The 22,941-nt window shown below is 40.5% G+C and overlaps 1 protein-coding gene across 3 annotated transcripts in view; it reads right to left on the bottom strand.

The window, feature by feature from the left end:
• The window catches only part of asah2 (N-acylsphingosine amidohydrolase 2), an 84,668-nt gene that overhangs the window by 308 nt on the left and 61,419 nt on the right, over positions 1 to 22,941 (bottom strand). For 2 of the 3 annotated variants that reach the window (XM_048551280.1, XM_048551282.1), the window contains 3 exons: positions 19,365 to 19,517; positions 14,840 to 14,899; positions 13,111 to 13,199 (listed from right to left, as the gene is read on the bottom strand). In XM_048551280.1, coding sequence (XP_048407237.1) covers positions 13,111 to 13,199; positions 14,840 to 14,899; positions 19,365 to 19,517 — 302 coding nt within the window. The remainder of the gene's footprint in view (positions 1 to 13,110; positions 13,200 to 14,839; positions 14,900 to 19,364; positions 19,518 to 22,941) is intronic. The other variant, XM_048551281.1, reaches the window with a different exon arrangement.

Raw genomic sequence — 22,941 nt, 5'->3', positions numbered from 1 at the left:
CAAACTTTGATTATTAAATGCAAACAGAATAAATCTCACACTCACCAGCACAAAAATCTCTCAGCATTAACATTAATAAATGAACACAAAGTCAAGCTGGGAAGCATGCGCCTAACCAACGTCTGCAAGGTGGATTCAAAAGACACACATCAGGGTAGAAAGTTGGCGACCCAAACAGTGCTGGTGGATTGGCCGCCAGCTTTATGCAGCATCTGATAATTAACTCATTTGACCGTAACGAAACTAAACCCAGGCCACATCACTGCCCAAATTATTTTCACCCTATCGTCTATATTTCTGAATACCTGGCACATGGAAAATTGAACGCGGGTGAGAGCGTCCCTCAGCCTGATATAGTAACTGACTAAGGAGAAGCTTGAAGATAATGTACCGGAGTAAGTTTGTGCAAAGTTCCATTGGCACAGGCAATTGCTAGAGGCACCTACTTACACTGAGTCGCTGTGCGAGAATTGCTACAGCACAGAAGGAGAGGCTATGCAATCCAACTTGACTTCCTTGGCTCTCCAAAAGAACACTGTGCCTTGTTCCACTCTCCAGCCTTCTCCCTGTGGTCCCGCATTTTTCTTTCCGTTTAATTGGGAATGTAATTCCCTTTCGATGAAACCTGCCTCCACCACCCTCTCAGATAGCACATTCCAGTTGCCAAAAGCTCGATGCGTGAAAACATTCCTTCCTCTGAGTTCATTAATTTTGCCAATTATCTTACGTCTGTACCATCTTCCTCTCAATCCTTCCACCAATGGGAACAGATTTCCCCTTTCTATTCTGAGCAGTACTTTGTGATTTCTGATATCTTTGTCAAACTTCCTCTCAACCATATTTTTGAGGCCAACAGTGCAAACTTTTCCAATCATTCAACATAACTCAATTTGCACATCCCTGGAACCATTTCCGTGAATCCTTTCTCCACTCTCAATAATGCCCTCACATTTTTCCTAAATTAACGCAACCAGAACTGGACCCAATAGGCCAGTTGAGGCTGAACCAGTTTTCCTTACACATTTAACTTAAGCTTTATTAATAAAGTAAAGGGTTAAGATGCTTCATGCTGAGTTACCCATTCTCTCAATTTGTCCTGCCACATGCAATTGTGTACACATACACCCATGTCTGTCTAATCCTTCACCTTAAGAATTGCTCCCCTTACTTATATTGTTCATCCATATTTCTCTTAACAACACGAATCACTTCGCAATTCTCTGCATTAAATTTCATCTATCACTTGTCTGCCCATACCATCAAGTTGTCCACATCAATTACATGTTCTACTGTGCTCGCCTCAACGTTCAACATGTTTCCAAGTTTTGCACCAAATGAAAGTGTTCAAATTTTGTCTTGTACACCAAAGAATTGACAAAGTTAGTAAGTATACAAGAAGGGCAACGCTCCCAGCAACAACCTATAGCAACTGTACTATAAATCTTCAGTCCAATAAACGTCCCCTAATCAGTTTCACTCAGCCAATTTCATGTCCCTGACGCTGCTATCCCTTTTATTCTGAGAGTGATAACTTTGCTCACAAGTCTGTTTTGTTCAGTATCAAATGCCTTTTGGTATCCCACATACGCCACATCAACAACATTACCCTAATTAATTTTCCATGTTCCCCCAGGGAACTCCAAGCAATTTAGAGAAACAGGATTTGTGCTTAATAAATCCGTGTTAGTTTTCTTTACATTTTGTCATGAATTATCATTCGTAGAAGCTTCACCAGAGCTAATGTGAAACTGGCAGGCCTGTCATTGTTGGGACTATTTTTACGTCCTTTCAAATAAAAAAGCAGGCCACCCCCAGCTTATAACATGCTTTGACAAATATATAACATTTTGAACAAGCATAAAACATTTATTCTCCAAGCCCCTGGCAGTACACTGGAGTCTCAAATTGAAATAATATGGCCAGAACGTCTGCAAATTTTATTTTCACTTCTCTCAGTATCATTGCATTCAAATTATCTGGTCCCATTGCCCTGTCAACTTTAGGCACACAGCCTTTTTAATATCTCCTTTTTTTTATCAGTTTGAAATTCTTCCAGTATCTGATTAAATCCACTTTCCCTACAACCTGCCCAACATCATCTTTCTTGGCAAAGACAGGTACAAAGTATTCAAACCTCAGCTACCTCCATCCATCAAATCTCTTTTCTTTTTGGGTCCCTAATTGTCACAACTCCTCCTTTTTTCTATACATGTTCTTGATATATTGGACAGAAAATTAATCAACCGTTTCTAACTCTTGTTCTTTGTATTCCTGGAGTTTGCATTGGGCTCACACAATTTAGCATTCACTCCAGAATCTTTAAAACTAATAAAGAAAAAAGTTTTTAACATTCCTAGAATGACTGTCTTGGTTTGCTTATAGTCGGGTCCTGGAGGTTAAATTCCTGAAAATTCACAACTTTAACCAACAAATTCAGTAATTTTCCTTTTGTTTCATCCTACAGACAAGTAACACATGGTTTTGAACTGGCTAATGAACAAAGCGAACCCTGTACATTCATATATATTTTGAGTGTAGTTGTGTAATCAATTAAATTGATCAAATAGAAAGGCTGTTTTTGACTAAACTGCAAATACACGCAATTCCTTCCAGTGACTTTCACACATTTGAACTACTGTGTCATAGTCATAGTTTAGTTTGCAGCTTGCATTTTAAATGCACTTTCAAATAGATTTCTGGCTTTGCAAATGTTTCACGAACCACCATCTCCACACAGAGTATGGTTCGAATAGTGATAATCTCCTGATGTCTGTGCAAACTCTTACTGTTAACAGTTAGTATCAATGCAAGATTAAATCAGCTGTCAGTTTCCGAACAAATAGTAGTCAGACTCTGTTAATAATCTCCATGATGGAACTCTCTCCTAGACCCTAGGGCCAGAGATGGATCATTGGAGGCCATTGAACCAGCTTAAGTGGACAGGGCTCTATGAGTGGCATTTGCACTGCAGTTTCTCAACATTAATTCATCCTTTTATCAGTGCCTGTATGCATCCAAGTGGGACAATTTAAATAGGCTGGAGACAAGTTCTTCTGGTCCTTCTTAAAAAAACACATTACAATAATATTGGTTCAGCAAAAACCCTAGACTTACAGTTCCTATTTTGGAATTGATTGATTGATATTAATTGATTCATGAAGACTTGTTTCCTCCTAAATTACTATGGTAATACAAAGGGCAATAAAAATACAAAACCATGATCTGTGTTATAGATGCATTTCAACAGGCCCATGGCCAGTTGTGGGTGAAATTAATTTTGAATCCAGACCCCACAAGGTGTCAGATTTCCAGCCAAAATGTTATTATGTTTTACTTCATTCAGACAGCAGTATAAATCTAATGCATAAGTCACCTCACACCTTCTGTCAGCTTCTCAACAATAAACCAGCACTTCTCATTTATTCTTAGACTTCCTTTGAATTCTCAGATCTAACACTTTGCATAATTTAGTTGCTGCCTATTTGCTCTTTGCTCCCCTGTTGTCAGATTAAGATTCTCTCCATATGCAATGAATAAAACTGATGTCAGTTAAGAAGGGCATTTTGACATTGCCCTGGTCTCTACCCTTCCCATCACCTTGTTGTGATTTTCATTCTAACATGTTATTGATAAAGTGCACCATCACAGAATTTTTCATCACTGCAGGAATTTAAATTAAACAGGAATACTTTGTTCTGGTAAACATTCAACATTAAAATAAAACAAATAACTGCAGACACTAGTAATCTAAAACAAAACCAGTAATTGCTGGAGAAACACAACAGGTCTGGCAGCGTCTAGAGAAAATTTGTTTTCTGTCCGCAGATGCTGCCAGGCCTACTGAGTTTCTCCAGCAATATTGATTTGGTTTTGAACATTCATTATGATGGTTTTATGTTCTAAAAGGGGTGGAGAAGATCAGAGAGAGTTACTGTGAATGTCCTATGTGAACTTTACAACACAGGCAAATGAATATATGAGAGATGAATGTTTGGGAGAGTATTCCTTTCCTTATTGCTTGCATTACTTACAGGGTCAGTACAGTAAAGCTTACTTTTTGAAGTGACATAAATGCCTAGCTCCAAAAACGTTTTTTGAAAAACATACATTGGGACAAGCAGCAGTGAGCCAACAGAAGTTAAACTTGAAGTTTGCTGCTGAGTGAAATAACTTTTAAAAGCTTGAAGCGCAAATATAGAAACAACTCCACAATGCTAGACTTTGAACTGTTGGTAATCCATGTTACATCTGTGACAATTAAAGGAGTATATGTAATGTCCTCAACTGAGAAGATAATGGCCTAGTGATATTATCACGAGACTATTAATCCAGAAACTTGGCTAATGTCCTGGAGAGCAGGCAGATGGTGGGATTTGAATTCAACAAAAAAAACTAGCATGAAGAGTCTACTGTTGACCTTGAAACCACTGCCAATTGTTGGAAAAATCCATCTCGTTCACTGATGCTCCCCTGAGAAAGAAATCTGCCATCATCACTTGGTCTGGCCTACGTTTAACACCAGACCTACAGCAATGTGGTTGACTCTGAAATGGCCAAGCAAGCCATTCAGTTGAATCAACGGCATAAATTCTCATGGAAATGAACCTGGATGGATCACCTGGCATTGACCCAAGCACTGGCAGAAACAACGGCAGAAACAGCCCTGACGACCCTGCAAGGTCCTCCTCACTAACATCTGGGGGTTAGTGGCAAAATTGGGAGAGGTGTCTCACAGACTAGTCAAGCAACAGCCTGACTTATTCACACCCACGGAATTAGACCTCACAGAGAATGTCCCAAATATCACTATCACAATCCCTGGAGTGGAGGCAAACTTGACAGTTAAGTACCATCATAATAAATGTCCAGGTAATCACCTTTTAATGTTAAATGGGAAATGTTGATCACAATAATTGAAAAGCCCATTGTTAATCTTCAAATAGTGGTTGGGAACTTTATACGTTCAACTGCCTGACCAGAAAGGACCTCGGTTTAACATCTCATTGGAAAGATATTTGCTAGACCCACAGTATGTTCACTAATTGGCTGCCTTTGCCTTTTTTTTACCGCTCAAGCTTTTAGATTTTCATAAGCCATGTGTTTATATAATAGCTGCCATATATAATGTCTGGCCTTAGAAAATACCATGCAAGGGCTGAGGTTAGCTAATTGTGTGCTATGTTAAGAAAGCATTTGGAGACCTCCAGTTAAGATAATACAAAGTATTTTCTGATGAAAAGGTTTCGTGACAAATGCCTTAGGGTATGCTGATTTATCCACTGTAATTTTGTTATGTTAAACAATGTTTAGCCTGAGGAAGCTGGAAGATATTAAATTGAGGACATGTCTTCATCAAAACATATCACCTTTAATGGGTTGCTGTAGTATTATTTTTGAATGCAGTATAATTTGTAAATCCTAGAAAGCAATTTGCATTACAATATTGGTCTTCCTTGTAGATTTTACCTCAAATATCACATTATAAAAATAACGACCATAAGCTAACAAAGCACCAAGGGCATGATGGGATAAAATTTAAAGTTGCAAGAGTGTCTACTTTTCAATGCGTGCTGTGGTTTTATGTGAGCAATCCTTTCATTGAATACGACACAATCCAAGACTTCAGCTGTGGTTCCTGTACTACAGTCGGTGGGCAAATGGTCCCTGATGCCCACCCATGACAGTTGTTTTCACTGAACTATCAAGCCTGCCCATTGATTTCTCCCAAGAATCTATAAACAAAAAGCCATAAATGATATGGGTTTTGATTTCTTGTGACAGGTATATCTCATTGGTCTTCTCTCTGTGTTATATTGATACTTTAAGTTTCAGATCAGATCTTCGTTTGCCTACACGAATGAGAATTGTCCCTTGGTTAATCAGATGTTGCACTTTATTAATAAAAACATAGTACCAAAATAAAGAAGCTCTGATGAACCTTTGTTAGGCACTTTTCTGCCTCAACTGGAGGATTGTACTCAGTTCTGGACATTACACTTCAGGAAGGATGAACAGGCTGTAGAGAGGGTGCAGAAAAGATTCACAACAATGGTTCAAGGTGAGAAGCCGCATTTATGATGTTAGATTGGAGGATCCAGGGCTTTCTGTCCTCAAAAAGGAGGTGGTTGAGGTGAAATTTGATACAGATTTTCAAAATCACAAGCAGCCTAAATGGAGCAGACAGGGAGATGATCTTCCCTTTATGGGAAGGTCAAGGACCAGACAACATAGAATGGTGACAAAAGAATGAAAGATATCGTGATAAAAGCACTTATTTACTCAATGAGTTATAAGATTGGAAACAGGCTGCCCTTAAAGAGCAGTGGAGGTAGTTTCTATTCTCAAAAGGGAAATGGATGAGAACCTGGAGAGAGAGATTGGCAGGGCTATGGTTTACAGAATCAGACTGGCAGAGTCAGATACAAACGTACAAATGTTGCAGGCCATTTGGCCCCTTCAGCCATGCCCTGACAGTCAGTAAAATTATGGCTGATCTGTTTGCGTTTTGAATTTTTCATTTCCCATCTACCTTTGATACCCTTACTTAATAACAATCCATTGAACTGCAATTTAAATATTCAATGAAAATTGATGAATTGTTCTCACTATGAGGCAGTATGGTCTTCTGTGTTGCAACTACTCTGTCACAATTACTCCCTCCTTCATTATCATAACGATCAGAACTAAGTGCTTACATGGGAGACCATACGCACTGTGAATTAGTTAAATAAGCTCAGTCACAAACTCATAAGTTGGATTTTGCTGCCGAATACTATTGAAGTTTTCTCAGTGCTGTAGTGAACGAGGAATCTCAATTCAAAAACTGGGATAGATTGCTTGACAATTGTGTGTCATGATTTCACATGCTGTACAACTGGGAAGTATCAACTGATGAAATGATGTCAATGATTGTCACTGACAGTCATGTAAACCCTGCATTAGCAAAGCATGAGACTGCTCAGTGACATGGGTACTGGCAGAACCATGAAATACTTTAAAAGTTTAAGACCGATCAACTAAGTCAAACTTTCAGCCTCTAATGGAACTAAACTGCTGGGTCATGTTAATGTCTTTGTTGCTCAGACTTATTGCCACATCTACAAACAACTTCTCTTTGCGCTTCCATTGAAATCTAACAAACACAGAGGAAGCCATTCAGGCCACTGGGCCTTTTCTGACTCTCACAAGGAGCTATCCAATTAGATGTATTCGACAGGCCTTCCTCCATAACGCAGCAATTTCCACCATCCTTTAAGTACCCATATAACTCCCTTTCAACAAACGTGATAAATTCTGCTCCAATAAACTCTCAAGTAGTAGACACCAAATCCTAAATCCTCACTACACAAAAAGAAAAGATTTTCTTCATGTAATTTTTTTGTTGACAATCTATTTAAATATGTTTCTTGCAGTTCTCAACCCTTCTATTTGGACACATGGACATGGTTTAGGCCAATACAGTCTCTGAAGCATGCTCCAAGATTCATTCAGTCATGCAACTGCACATAGTGTACTTCTGCAGGCTTGCCATAGTAATGTGATGTCTACATAATGACACAGTGGCTCAGTCATTAGCACTGCTGCCTCACAGCCTGGGTTCATTCCACCGTCATGCAGCTGCCTGTGTGGAGTTTGCACGTTCTCCCTGTGTCTGCGTGTTTCCTCTGGGTGCTCCAGTTTCCTCCCACAGTCCAAAGATGTGCAGGTTAGGTGGCTTGGCCATGCTAAATTGCCTGTAGTGTTCAGGGATGTGTAGATTAGGTGGGTTTGGGGAATGGGGCTGGGTGGGATGCTCTAAGGGTCAGTGTGGACTTGTTGGGCTGAAAGGCCTGTTTCCACACTGTAGGGATTCTATATTTGAAATATAGATCATCTGTAACTGCTTCACTTTAGCTTGTGGCAGTCCTTAAAGACTTTACTTGAACCAGAATGTCAGAAGTATGTAGTTGACGTTGTGTGAATTTTCAGAGAGTCAATTATTGTAAATAAGACAGCAAAGGAGAATTTAAACAAGCACTGTCTGAAACCTGGATTTGGTGGGTGAATCAGAATGGCGGTGAATTTTCCATACACTGCTGTTGTCGAAGTGAAACGAGGTAGGAGACAGATTTAAATATTCTTCCACTGATGGTGACAAAACTAGGAAATAACTGCTTTATTAAATAAAATCATTAAGCAAGTATTTACAGTAACCCTGTTATCAGTGCTGGGGAAATAGTGGCATAAACTCTATATTGTACCCTGGATTTCAGTGAGGAGCAGACGAATCAGAAAAGAGAGATTTTTGAAGGTTTGAAGGCTTACTTTGAATCACATATTATATTTCTATTGAATCGTACCTGTTCAACGTTTGAGTCCAGGGGAAGAAGGAGACTTTTGATCAGTATGTGGTAGCACTGACACAGCAAGCAGAATTCTGAGATTTTAGTTAACTGGGTTAGCTAATCTCATTAAAGATAAGATTTTCTTAGGTACAAAGGATTCTGCCATGAGACCTTGTCAGCTGAGAGAGATGTGTACTCTGAGGAAAATTCTTGAAGTGCAGAAGTTCTGCTGTTGTCAATGATTAGTTAAAGTGTATTAATGGGAGTGTATTAATTGAAGAAAGCATTTTTGCACTATACTTAGAGACATTCCAAGCTAAACAAGAAAAATACATTCAGAAAAATGGCAAAATACTTGTAGAAGAGCCAGTAAAATGATTAAGAGGAGAGGATAGGATCTAAGTATTACTTCATACCAAAGAAAATAAAGCATGTCCAACATGGGGAAAACTGTACCATAACTACAAGATGCTAAAGGGAGAATACTTCACTTTTCACTGAAGACTTATAAAAATAACTGCTGGAGAGATGTTAACTAATGATCCTGGGATTGCTTGAGACCATGAAGTGCATTTATCATCAAGCCTAAAGGAGTTAGGTGGCTTGTGACTGCTAGAATGATAACTATATCACTACTTGACATCAAAATGACAATCTCTGAATACCTTACTATCAACGTTGTGGTGGCTACCACTGACCAGGAACACAACAATACTAGTCATATAAACAACGTAGAAATTGCCGGTGAAACTCAGTTCTGGAAGCATCTGTGGAAACCAATGAAAAGTCACCGGACTTGAAATGTTAACTCTTCTTTCTCTCCACAGATCTGCCAGACGTGCTGAGTTTCTCCAGCAATTTCTCTTTTTGTTTCGGATCTCCAGTATCCATAGTTCTTTATTTTATTTTGCCCTTATAGGCATATGGCTACAAGAGCAGGTCAGAAGCTAGGAATACTGCAGTCAGTAACTCACCTCCTGACTCCCCAAAGCCTGTGCACCATGAACAAGGCATAGTTCAGGAGTGTGATAGAACATACCCCATTGGCCTGGGTGAGTGCAGCTCCAACAACACTGAAGGAGCTTGACACCATCCAGGACAAATCACCCGCTTGATTGGCACTACATCTACATGCATCCAATCCCTCCACCACTGAAGGTCAGTAGCAGCATTGTACATCATCGACAAGATACATGCAGAAATTCACCAAAGTTAATTACACTTTCCAAAACTCATAACCACTTCCATCTAGAAGGACAAGGGCAGCAGATATATGGAACACCACAACCTTCAAGTTCCCCTCCAAGCCACTGGATCCTGACTTGGAAATATATCACCAATTCTTCAGTGTCACTGCATAAAAACCTTGAAACTCTCAATTGCTTGGCACCATATCCACAAACATTGACTCTCTCTTCTGCCAATGCACTGTAGCAGCAAGATCTACAGTGGTTCAAGAAGGCAGCTCACTGCAATCATTTCAACAGCAACTAAGGATGGGAAATAAGGTTGGCTTAGCCACCATGCTCATCACTCCCTGAACAAATGAAATAAACCATAGCAATTGGTCACCTTCTCACACATCACTCACTGAAAAGGTGACTTCAGCTTACTATAAAGTACCTTTCTGCACACATATCTAGCAGCAGGAAGGGAAGTAGTGACAATTCCTCAACTGATGGACTTCCCGAGACATAGAAACTATATAGTCTGTATTTGTTAAGGCATTTTTATTCCCAACAATTCCATGGCATGCTCAACAGGAAAGAATACATTTCATCAATAACCAACTGTTATCCGACCATCTCCTGAATATTACACAGTTATCCTGTGCAATGGCTGTAAGGCTTCTATGTTCACAGAATCTTTGAGGGACAAAGAAGATTCGATGGACCAATCACTGGTTGTTCACAAATACTGAGTAGTAACTACAACCCTCAATGGGATAGCTCACGAGTTCCCAACTCTCTTCATCTAATGGGCACCTAGGTGTCCTCGGTGCACAGCTATTTAAGATGCAGAGGTAACAGCTACATTTTCATATCAGTCGTATAGTGTATTATCATACTTTATCATCATTTTAAATATTTAATTGCTTCTGCATCTCTAATGGTAGTACAATCCATATTCTCACATCCCTATGTGAAGACTGCTTTTTTGGTTTACCTTTAGGTGTTTCCCCAATTTTTTATTAATTAGCTTGCAGAAATTTGTCTTGACTGTTTGTATCGCATAGATTTGACATGGTAATGGATGGGAACTCAAAGGATTTAAGAAAATGTACTGGTGTGAGACTGTACAAGTAAAGCATTAAGATCTTGACACAGGTAGGTTCAATGACAGATGGTTAAACATTGCATCTGAACCGTTTGTTTGCACTGTTTCATTAGCCAATCAAAATGTACAATATCCTGTTCTTGTACCCCAAATTATTCATACATTCAAAGCACAAGTTATCAAAAAATAATTATAATTAGAGTAAAATGCACCTATGATCTTTTAAGCAAAGCTACAAATACCAGAACCTGTTGCGTTTCTTTGTTTAGTACGTGGCAAAAGTACAGAATATTTTCTTTTTACAGACACTTTGCAACAATTTCTACTTTAGAAATTATCAGCAAACACAACCATTTATTTTTTAGGTTTTTGTTCATATGTAGGCCCTTAAGTTATCACAAAATGTAACATGAAAGAACTCTCATTTAGAATCTCCAATACAGTCTTGCAATAATATAAAAAGCAGCTTAAAGTTGAGTGAGGGATCATGTATGTAATTAGAGATTTTCCAAAAGCATCCTGCATTGTCACTTTCCAAACTATTGCACATTCACTCGCATGGCCTATAAACACATGCACAGAGACTTACAGTGAGCTACCTATTCAAACATGCAAACTCAACATTGGGATCTGATACGATCAACCTACCCCATTTTCAGCCTCACAGAGACATGTCTGTTGCCTGTGGGATCATTGTAGATTAATCACCTCCCATAACAATATTGCATACACAATTGTTTTAAAATGAAGGCCTACTTTTAACTAGTAAATCCTTTTCTGACACAGCATCAGAATTAGCCTCATGGCATTAATCGTTGCTCACTTCAGCAGCTTGATTAATATGAACAAAAACACAAACTTAAAATTTTGGCAATTAACTATCCGGCATACTGACAATGACAAGTAGCATGGAACTGTCCTTGGAAATTCAAAGCTCAGTAACTTCAAATACTGATTTCTAGTCAGGTCATTAATTTCTCTCACCACGTCACTCATCGTTTCCACTCCTTCACTATGGATAAACTAAGTTATCCGTGGTATTTCTCATAAAGAAGTTCACACAGTGGATTAGATAAGACTAGAAAGGCCAATCTATTCAAAAGAGGAATTGACAAAGACAGGACTTAAATTACTTAAACCACATCTTCCAAACGGATAATGAGGGACAGGACAGTGATTATGTGCGAACATGTAATGATTACTGTTTTAAACTTCCACATTACAGAAAGGAAGTACATGGAGAAAAACGGAACAGGGTGGCAATGGAAGACCCAGTATTTAGAAAGGTTTACTGTATTTATTGATCCTTCTCATTTCAGACATTCCGAATGACTGACAATAATTTGTAGGTGGATGCTATTTATGGAGGTTGTGGCTTGAACCTTGGTTTGCTGATACTGCAGACTCCTTGTAAGCTTTAATAAATCATCTGCTAACACCATCTTGCCATAGCCCTAAAGTGAGAAGAATAGTTGGCCTGTGTTTAAAGTAAATATCAGATTCACAGTGCACATTACATCTTTTAAACTTTTTAAATAAGCCAGCCCATCTGACCCAAAGTGGCCACGTAGCAATATGATATTTCTTCAGGATTTTGGGAGTCAGTCAGCTACTTATTAAACAAAGGGCAGTTTTTTTTAGCACCTTCACAAAAGGAAGTCAAGCAAAGGTCCTTCATAGAAGCTCATGGAGTATAATAGAAGCTTGGGAGGCATCAGCCAAAGGGTTGATCAAAGAGATGAGCTTTAAGGGTGGCCTAAAAGAAACAGAACATGATGGAGAAGAGAAAAGACACAGGGAAATTCAGACAAATGGGCAAACCAATCATACGGAGGCTGCATGTTCAAATTTCTTCCAATCCACAAATGCAGCAATTTTAAAATAACCAAGACACTTAATATGTGCAAGATTCTTTAAGCAATTTGAGCAGTTTCAAACAGCACCTTGAGCAGTTGAGGAACCAATGGATTGAAATTTTCATCCTTGGATGAGGAACTGTAATTGAGATCCTTCCCAAGATCAGGAACAGTGGATTGGAAGGCTTCCCAAGGGAATGACCATAGAATCCCTACAGCGTGGAAACAGGCCCTTCAGCCCAACACGTCCACACTGACCCTCAGAGCATCCCACCCAAATCCATCTCCCGATAACCCACTTAACCTACACATCTCTGGACACTATGGGCAGTTTAGCATGACCAATCCACTTAAACTGCACATCTTTGGACTGTGGGAGGAAACCGGAACACCCAGAGGAAACTCACGCAAACACGGGGAGAACGTGCAGACTCCACATCGACAGTTGCCCGAGGGTGGAATCAAACCCCACTTCCTGGTGCAGTGAGGCAGCAGTGCTAAAAACTGAGCCACAAAGAAAGCATTTCCAATTCCACTTATTTATTTGAGATTAATTTGAATTAGAGTACATTGATTAAAGAGAAAATGTTGATAACCAAGGACAGTATCTGCTCCAGATTTAATTCTGATGACAAATGAAAAAGGAGAATTACCTGGTATCCCAGGAAGCGTCATTGTACATGACAATCCAATTGCCAGTGTCATTCTCATACTTTTCTACTGTTAGAAACGTGCCACCAGCCTAAAACATATACAAGTGAGAAATATAGGCCAAGATTAGAATGAACAAATGAATGTGATAGGGAATGGTTTAATAGCTAATTTAAATGACGATTGAATTTCAATTACTTCTGTTCCCATTTCTCCTGCCAGCAACATTCCCGTATTCTACGAGATCTAATGCAACAGATCACAGCTTTAGTACTGTACAGCCACATAGTGTCTAGATCTCAGACCTCCATAGATAGTGAGTCGGATCAAAAATGCACTACCCAAAATTGATACCAGCTATATGTTCATCTTACAAAGGTGATTGCTATTGGTCCTTTGTGCTGATCTCCAGTTGCACATGCAACTGTTCCAATCTTATCAAGTCTGCCGTCAGTACACAAAGTGTAGAGACCTGTTTGAGGTGTTGAATATAATTGAAGGATTTGATGTGATAGCTATTTCTAGTATTGTTTATTGAGAGATCAGAATAAGGTAACATGGTCTGAAAATCATAACTAAACCATTCATGTTGACATCAGGATGGGAGTTTTCATATAAAAGGGATTTGAACACTGGAATTCTCTCTCCCAAATTGCTGTTGAAGTTGCAGCAACATTAAATGCCATGATTCAAATGGATCCATTGTTGTTAAGTGAGATTGTGACTTAGTGAGATTGTTATTAAGGTTGTGAAACTAATGCAGGTCAATGGAGTTAAAATGCAGACCAGCCATGTTCAAATTGCTGAATGGCTTACTCCTAATCCTATGTTCTCCTTCTGTGCATTAGTAATTGTGTGACAAATAGGACAATAAAACCATATAATGTAGGAGCAAATATTTTGGCCCATTAACACTGCTCTGTCATTTAATGGAATCATGGCTGATTGATAATCCTCAACTTCACATTTATGCTTTTGCCCCGTAACCGTTGATTCCCATGGTGATTAAAAATCTGTATTTCAGCCTTGATTGTGTTTATTGGCCCAGCTTTGACAGTGCTCTAAAGACTTCCTTAGATAGACTATTCTCCAAGAGAAACATTTCCTCCTATCTCTAGTCTGAGATTTTGCTCTCTGGCCCTCGGCTCTGCCACGAAGAGAAAAATACTCCTAGGATCCTACTTTGTCAAGGCCTCAAAGAATCTTGCAAGTTTCAATGAGGTTTTACTTCATTCTTCAATCCCAATCTACTCAACCTGTCCTTGTAAGAAAATCACTCCATGAAGAGAGATTGGAATGTGGTTGGAATGTGAGGAGATGTTAAGGGAGCCTGCAGAGTTTATACTCCAGAGGATAGAAGAACTCTCACCCAGCATGGCTACTCGTCTAACTCACTCAGCACATAGGTCACTCATGTGAGAGGAGGAACTTACAACATGAAAATCATGGACCTAACTCCCTTCCCTTCTGCCAGTGAGGTTATGCCAATGTTACGAGTGAGCATAGCCCTCATTTTAATGAGTTTAGCGTTTGTCATCTTTATTGTGCATATCTTTTGTGCTGCTGAATTGGAATTCACACCCACTCCTCCTTAAAGGCTGGGCAATCTGTTTTAAATGACCTATGGTACAGGGATGAGAGTGAATCTTCTGATGGTGATCTGCTCATTTCAAACAAAGCATGAACATTTCAGCATGGCTCTCTTCCCAAGAATCTGAATGAATCACATACCAGAGAAACTACCGAGTTCCTGGGATTCCCACTCACAAAAGTCACTTCTGCAATATCTCCCTACAACAAATACAAACATGTGAACAGATGTGATTTGCAATGATCCAGGTTAATCCTCCATTCCATCAAAGCTAAGTATAAAATATCAACTTCTCAAAACTAACAGGTTAAATCTATTTTGAAGTGTGACGTAAGCATACTTACCATTTCTCACCAAATGTGTAACAATACAAATCATAAAGCCCTGTCTAACTGTTAACTAGTACTATTTTATTCAGTCTATGGTCACCTCTCAAATTTCACCTTATTCTCAAACGAGAGATTTGCCTCAGTAACCAACTAACACCTTGTTGCCAATCGCATTTGCACATCCTGGATCCCGGGTGATCACAGCAAACGCTACCGTAGACAAGCCATTCCCTTGGGCTGTGACCACAGAGATAAAATCACTCTCTGGCAGTCAGGTTTTTAACAGTAGAGGGATGGGAGTCTAACTTTCAGTAGATTCAGAATGAACATAGTGGAGGATTTATAGGGATAATTATGTTTCAACAAGGCACGGTGATGAATTGACATGAGGAAATGTAGCAATATTCACCATTTCATATTTTACCCTGAAACCAAGTTGCTCTGAATTCAGTGAGTTTGACTGAAATTAAATTTGCAGCTTCATTTAAAGGTGCTAAACAATATCAATTTCCAATCAGATCTTCTACACAGCTCACTTAGAGTCACAGAAATGTATAGCAAGGAAACTAACCCTTTCATCCAACTCATCCATGCCAACCAGATATCTTAAATTAATCTAGTCCCATTTGTCAGCATTTGGCCCATATCCCTCTAAATTCTTCACATTCATATACCCATCCAGTTATCTTTGAATGTTGCAATTGTACCAGCCTCCACAGCTTCATCTGACAGCTCATTCCATACACACACACACACACACACACACCATGAAAAAGCTGCCCCTTAGATCCCTGTTAAATCTTTTCCCTCTCACCTTAAACCAATGCCCTCTAGTTTTGGACTCCACTACCCTGGGGAAAAGACCTTGGCTATTCACTCTATCCAAGTCCATCATGATTTTATAAATTTCTATAAGTTCACCTCCATTAAATCCAATTCTCCTTCCTCCACCCCTCTATGATGCCTCCCCACCACTCTCGGGTCTGCCAATTCAGCTCGCAATGTAGAATTTCTTTTAATCACCGGCCATGTCTGAGTAAATTAACCCTGGGCTTCTGATTTATTAGTCCAGTGACATCACTATACTTCTGTAGATTGCTAAAGTGCCTCATGAGTTGTAACCATTGGATTTTACAACAAATTTTAAATTACATAATGCTTGGTGTGAAGTAAGTTAGTAATTCAAGAACAAAAGCTCAGATCAAATTTATTGCATTATGAGTGACCTTTAAACTGACTGCTCTGCTTTCTGGAGAGGAGAAATTTCAAGGATAGCACGCTAGAGAAACATAATTCTGGCCAGCATTCATAATATGTTTAAAAACAATATCCTGGAAACTCCTGAGATGCTGCTGGGCCTGCTGTGTTCATCCAGCCTCATATTTTATTATCCTGGAAACTGTCTGCTTGTATCTTGGGGAGCTGTACTGCCTGGTGTATTGCCATGATGTATTGAGTGATGTTCTTCATTTTCTTAGGGGAACAGGGTATGAGACTGCAGCTAACACTTCAGTGACCCTTGCTGCCATCACACACAAGTTCAACTGTGATTTGGTTGCTAGAAAATCCATGTGCACAAACCAACAGGAGGGTTGAGATAACAAATGCAGCAAGGATTACTGATTTCAACAAGGCCGGCAAAAAAAACTCATGAGGAAATTTAGAAAGGAAGATGCAGTGATTGCAATGAGGTCAGCCTCATAGAATATGAGTTCCCTGATTGGGGCTTTGAACCTGATCCAATCAGGGAGCCCGGGCTGACAGTTATTTCCCCACAATAGGCTATTGTACAAAATGCGGAGGAATGGAATTGTGGGAGATATAGCAGTTTGGATCGGAAATTGGCTTGCTGAAAGAAGACAGAGGGTGGTAGTTGATGGAAAATGTTCATCCTGGAGACCAGTTACTAGTGGTGTACCGCAAGGGTCGGTGTTGGGTGCACTGCTGTTTGTCATTTTTATAAATGACCTGGATGAGGGCGTAGAAGGATGGGTCAGTAAATTTGCAGACGACACTAAGGTCGGTGGAGTTGTGGATAGTGACAAAGGATGCTGCAGGTTGCAGAGAGACATAGATAAGCTGCAGAGCTGGGCTGAGAGGTGGCAAATGGAGTTTAATGCAGACAAGTGTGAGGTGATGCACTTTGGTAGGAGTAACCGGAAGGCAAAGTACTGGGCTAATGGTAAGATTCTTAGCAGTGCAGATGAGCAGAGAGATCTCGGTGTCCATGTACACAGATCCTTGAAAGTTGCCACCCAGGTTGACAGGGCTGTTAAGAAGGCGTGCAGCGTTTTAGCATTTATTACCAGAGGGATCGAGTTCCGGAACCAAGAGGTTACGGTGAAGCTGTACAAAACTCTGGTGTGGTCGCACTTGGAGTATTGCGTACAGTTCTAGTCACCGCATTATAAGAAGGATGTGGAAGCTTTGGAAAGGGTGCAGAGGAGATTTACTAGGATGTTGCCTGGTATGGAGGGAAGGTCTTATAAGGAAAGGCTGAGGGACTTGAGGCTGTTTTCATTAGAGAGAAGGTTGAGAGGTGACTTAATTGAAACATATAAAATAATCAGAGGGTTAGATAGGATGGATAGGGAGAGCCTTTTCCTAGGATGGTGATGGCAAACACAAGGGGGCATAGCTTTAAATTGAGGGGTGAAAGATATAGGACAGATGTCAGAGGTAGTTTCTTTACTCAGAGAGTAGTAAGGGAATGGAATGCTTTGCCTGCAACGGTAGTAGATTCGCCAACTTTAGGTACATTTAAGTCGTCATTGGACAAGCATATGGACGTACATGGAATAGTGTAGGTTAGATGGGCTTGAGATTGGTATGACAGGTCGGCACAACATTGAGGGCCGAAGGGCCTGTACTGTGCTGTAATGTTCTATGTCTATGTCTATATAAACATGAATACCAGAGGTTCTGTTCACTCTGAGAACTGCATCTCTCGCTGAGAGAAGTCTTGTGTCTGGCACTGGCATTCCGGATGCTATTTCACCTTCTCTCCAATGTCTGAGAGGATCAGATTTAACCTGGCCTGGATGCCTAGAGCCACCTCCCACTGGCAGATACCACACTCGTGGTGCCAACATTGGAAGAGTCCATTCTGGTTTTAAACTTCCTGGACACCCTCCTGGGTGCTGACAATATCAGACGATGGATGCAAAATGATTTGGTCCTGGCAAAACTAAAACAGCTAGTGACGATGGGGGAAACAAAAAGGCCATGACAATCAGAACTGAAACCTCTCTGGGCCCGGCAAGACCAGACCATCATACAGGATGACATTTTATTATGGGGAGCAAGAGTGATTGTCCCGAGCAAAGGTCAACATCAGGTGCTGGCTGAACTCCACCAGGGCCAACCAGAAGTGCCCAAATTGAAGATGTTGATGAGTTGTCAAGCCTGATGGCCAGCATCAGATGCTAACATAGCTGGGTCAATAGGGCCGTGCAATGAGGACAAAAATTACCGCCAACACCTCCCCAACATTCAAAGAAATGGTCGGGAAAACCCTGGACTCAATTACACATCGACCCTTTCATGGATGCAATGTTCTTGGTCATTATGGCAACCTACTCAAAGTGGCTGGAAATGCATAGAGTTTGTTCATCAACAGGGATGACAGAAAAGCTGTGCACATCTTTTGCAATACACAGGCCCCCAGAAGAGTTGTTCACAGATAATGGGCCATCATTTACCAGCAGGGAATTTCCTTAAGTCAAATGGCATTTGGAGTGTAAGGGCAGCTCATACCATCCTTTACTGGCTCCATCCCCGCCTCTTTGACTTGTCTGTCTCCTCTCCACCTATCTTTTCCTCTGTCCATCTTCGATCCGCCTCCCCCTCTCTCCCTATTTATTTCAGATCTCCCTTCCCATCCCCCATTTCTGATGAAGGGTCTAGTCCTGAAACGTCAGCCTCCCTGCTCCTCTGGTGCTGCTTGGCCTGCTGTGTTCACCCAGCTCTACACCTTGTTATCTTGGATTCTCCAGCATCTGCAGTTCCTATTATCTCTGGACCTCACAGATTATGAGTTCCCTGATTGAGGCTATTAACTTGGCCCAATCAGGGAGCCCTGGCTGACGGAGATAAACAGGAGAGTCAGGGGTTCTGTTCACTCAAAGTGCTGGCTCTGGGAAAGCTGGATCACTGTCAAGGAGTCTACATGTGTAAATAAAGGGTGAATTGGTGACAGGGAGACTGGCCTCTATTATTTATTTCAGAAGTGTCGATTAAATATCTAAAATCTGCAGCAGTCATCCACAATTCTTTCTAATTTTCAAACTTTAAAAACAGATTAAATATGTAAGAGGAAATGTCAACAAACACTTACCGGTCTGTATGATCTTTGCACGTCTATTAGTACATCACCAAAAGATGTATTAGCTGGTGTTTTATCAACTGGATTTGGGAACAATAATGAGATTAGCTGCTTGTCAGAAAAATTAGGTGGTTCTGGACCTTTAGGCAACTGATCAACAGAATCCTAGAGCATTGGAAACAATATCAGGATATAATAAACATTCTGGTCGTTTAAAGACTAACAACAAGGGAAGGAAATGATTCTTAAACTAACTGAGGAAATTAGATAAAGTATCGTTGTCACAAAATTTGAACATGTCATATATGAGGTTAGAACTTGGATCAGAATAATGCAACCAAAAATATGTTCAAAAACAAAGTTGCTGGAAAAGCTCAGCAGGGCTGGCAGCATCTGTGAAGAGAAACAAAATCAGAGTTAACGTTTCGGGTCTGGTGACCCTTCCTAAGAACTGAGGACAAAAACTAAGTTCTCTTCCCAATGCTCAAACAACATTGCCAGAAATAGGATATTACAATTAGTAAACAGGAGGCTGGAAGCATCTACAAGTTCAACCAGATTGAGCTGTTGTAGGATTTAGGGGATATGTAAATTAGCCTCTTGGCTAAGCTGTTACATAGCTGTAACCACGGCAGTCATACACTGTTATCATAGGAGGCTGGAGCCTATACACTGCAGTTGATGCTACTCTGTAGCCTTACCATCATGTATAGTCTATTAATAAACATTGTTTAATGGTAACCTAGAAGTCTGGCCTGAGCTTATATGAAGATCTGAATGTTATCATATGGTGGCAGCCGTAAACACACCAGTCTAATACAAGGGTCTAGGCCTGAAACGTCAGCCTTCCTGCTCCTCTGATGCTGCGTGGCCTGCTGTGTCCATCCATACCTTGTTATCTCAGATTATCTAGCATCTGCAGTTCCTACTATCTCAGTCTAAAATAGACGGTGTTTTTCTTAAAAGAATCTGAAGATTCACGTGGCAGTGTTTAAGTGACCATGAGGCAGGGTTGAATTCACAGGCAAAAATTCTCAGAAGACTTCCCAAGCATTGAGGTTTGATGGCTTACATAAAGGAGGGTGCAGTAGTTGAAGCCCTTTGCAAGGCAAGATAAGATGAGGCATACTCTGAAGTGGAAGTATGTTAGGAGAAGCTCGACAGTCCTTGTTCTTTCCAAGGCCTTTCTAATGCTGTTGAAGGACTGATAATGGATTGGAGCTGTGGCAGATACAGGTACAGAATCTCCATAGATGAGTTTGAAACAGAAACAGCAACAGCTTGCTAGAGAGATCATTATCCAGCAAGGTGTTGGTGAGATATTAGGAGGGGGATTCAGTCAGCGCCAGCAGCCTTTGACATTTCCTTCATTTCCAAGAGCCTTGTTATTGAATGGGCCCAGGGTAAACCAGGATCCCATTAACTTCAATACACTCCACTGAGGATTTATATAAAGGTGACTATTTTCATGCAGAATGAGCAATCAGCTCATTCAGATTCTTAACACCTCATTGCTGCATGAGTGCAATCTGTGCGAGACCTGACAAGGTACAGCAAGTGGTCCAATGAATGAGGCAGGTTCAGCCATAAAATGCAAAACTCAGGAGATGGTTCAACACAAGTCCCAGCTTCAGTTCGAGTCTATTCATGGACTAGGACAAAGATGTCTGCCTCTTCCGGCCAAAAATGTTCAGCGAAAAGGCAGGATCTGCCATTTTGAACTGTTGGCACTGTACAGCAAGGAAGCATTGCAAGCAACAAGGTTGTTCAGCAGGAGGCATTCAATTTACGCTGGCATGCTTGACCACTTTTAGTAGCTTTGCAAGGCAAGTTTATTTAGAAAATAAGCCAAATTAGCAAACTGAACTAAAAGATGGAAGTTCAAGCAGATGTCATTGGCCCTATTGCAAACATTGATGATCTGAGCCAGGGTTACTGAGGTAACAGTGAAAGTCAAGAATTTTGATGCTAAATCATTTCTTGATTATTAGTGTGTTAGCTGACAGTTAAGAATGGCTTCACACTATATACCTTTGACCATTAAAAATCAAGAAACATGGCCTGGGCACCCTTTCATTTAAAGGTAAATTTGAATGAATATGTGCCTACAATTGCAATGCTTTTAAGGCACCTTTTTGAATTAGCAAGCACAAGTCCCAGTAAGTCTTCTGCAGAGGCACGAAAAGTTTGAGCCCAGGAAAAGGATTTTTCCTATCAAGGCAACAACAACATTCTATTGAACTGATGAACTGCCACACCTAGTTGATGCTTATATTATATTTCATTAGATTCCATTACATCCAGCAGCCTCTCCAACAATGCAGCAGATTGGAAACCAATTTGTGATGATTCCCCACCACTTTGTCTGCCTACTTAAGTCTCAAAAATACTGGATGCCATTTTGTGAAGAACTTTCTTTTCCAAGATTTTCCATGGGTTTGACAGGTTTTGGGGTCGTCCTCCGGTTGTGTTGCTACTTCAGAGCTTCCTAACCAGAAAATGCACCCAGGAACAAACCTGATAGCAGTCCATGTGCAAAGGTAGCAAGACCCATACTCTGCCCAAGCTTGAACTGAAAGGTGGCAAGTAACATTCACACCACGTAGATGCTGGGCACTGACCACCTTTAACAAGATAGAATATAACCATTGTCCATTGGCTGTTAGCATTTCTAAGTCTCCCACTATCAATATCCAAGGGGCCACTATTGACCAAAACTCAACGAATCCAGCCATGTAGCGGTTACAAGAGCAGAAGTGTGATATACACTTCCTCCTTACTTGGATGAAGAAGCTGCAACAACACTCAAGAAGCTTGACACAATTCAGGACAAAGCAGCCCGCTTGATTGACACCACATCCACAAGCACCCACTTCTTCTGCCACGGACCCTCAGTTGCAGCAGTACTGTTTACATGATGCACAGTAGTAATGCACCAAAGATCCATATATAACACCTTCCAAAACACACAACCTTGGGTTGAAGGAGAAGGGAACACCACCATCTGCAGTTTCCCCTCAAAGCACTCACCATCCTGACCTGGAAATATATAGCCGTTCCTTCACAGTCACTGGGTCAAAATCCTGGAATTCCCTCCTAAAGGGTATTGAGGGTCTACCTATGAGGGTCATCAAATAGACAGCAGAGGATCAAGAAAGCAGCTCACCACCACCTTCTCAAGACACACTGGGGATGGGTAATAAATGCTGGCCAGCCAGAGATGCCCACATCCCACTATCAGAGCTGGTTCCACTTCTCAGAAAGAATATCATGTTGTACCTGATTCTTCAACCTTCAATGCAGTGCAGTCACAGCCCTCTAATAGTCTTCCAGATTAGAGTGAGCAAAACTCCTTAGTTACTCCAATGCTGATGCTAGTTTAGGGGGCCAACAGTGTTAACGGAAAGTACAATGATGTGAATCTATTGATAATGTAAAAGAAGTTTTAATACTTCTAGCTGTACAAGGTGGCCACAATGATCTTTCATTTGGCAGCATACTACATGCCTGATGTGAGTATCCAAGAATGCAAAGGACTGGAAATTTGGCATTTACAGAAAATTCTTCAACAACACTGATAACACTGGCA

This window comes from Stegostoma tigrinum, chromosome 20 (genome assembly GCF_030684315.1).
Source record: "Stegostoma tigrinum isolate sSteTig4 chromosome 20, sSteTig4.hap1, whole genome shotgun sequence".
In the NCBI taxonomy this organism is placed as follows: Eukaryota; Metazoa; Chordata; class Chondrichthyes; order Orectolobiformes; family Stegostomatidae; genus Stegostoma; species Stegostoma tigrinum.
The sequence above is the reverse complement of the archived record's forward strand: the minus strand, read 5'-3'. Positions and strand labels throughout refer to the sequence as shown.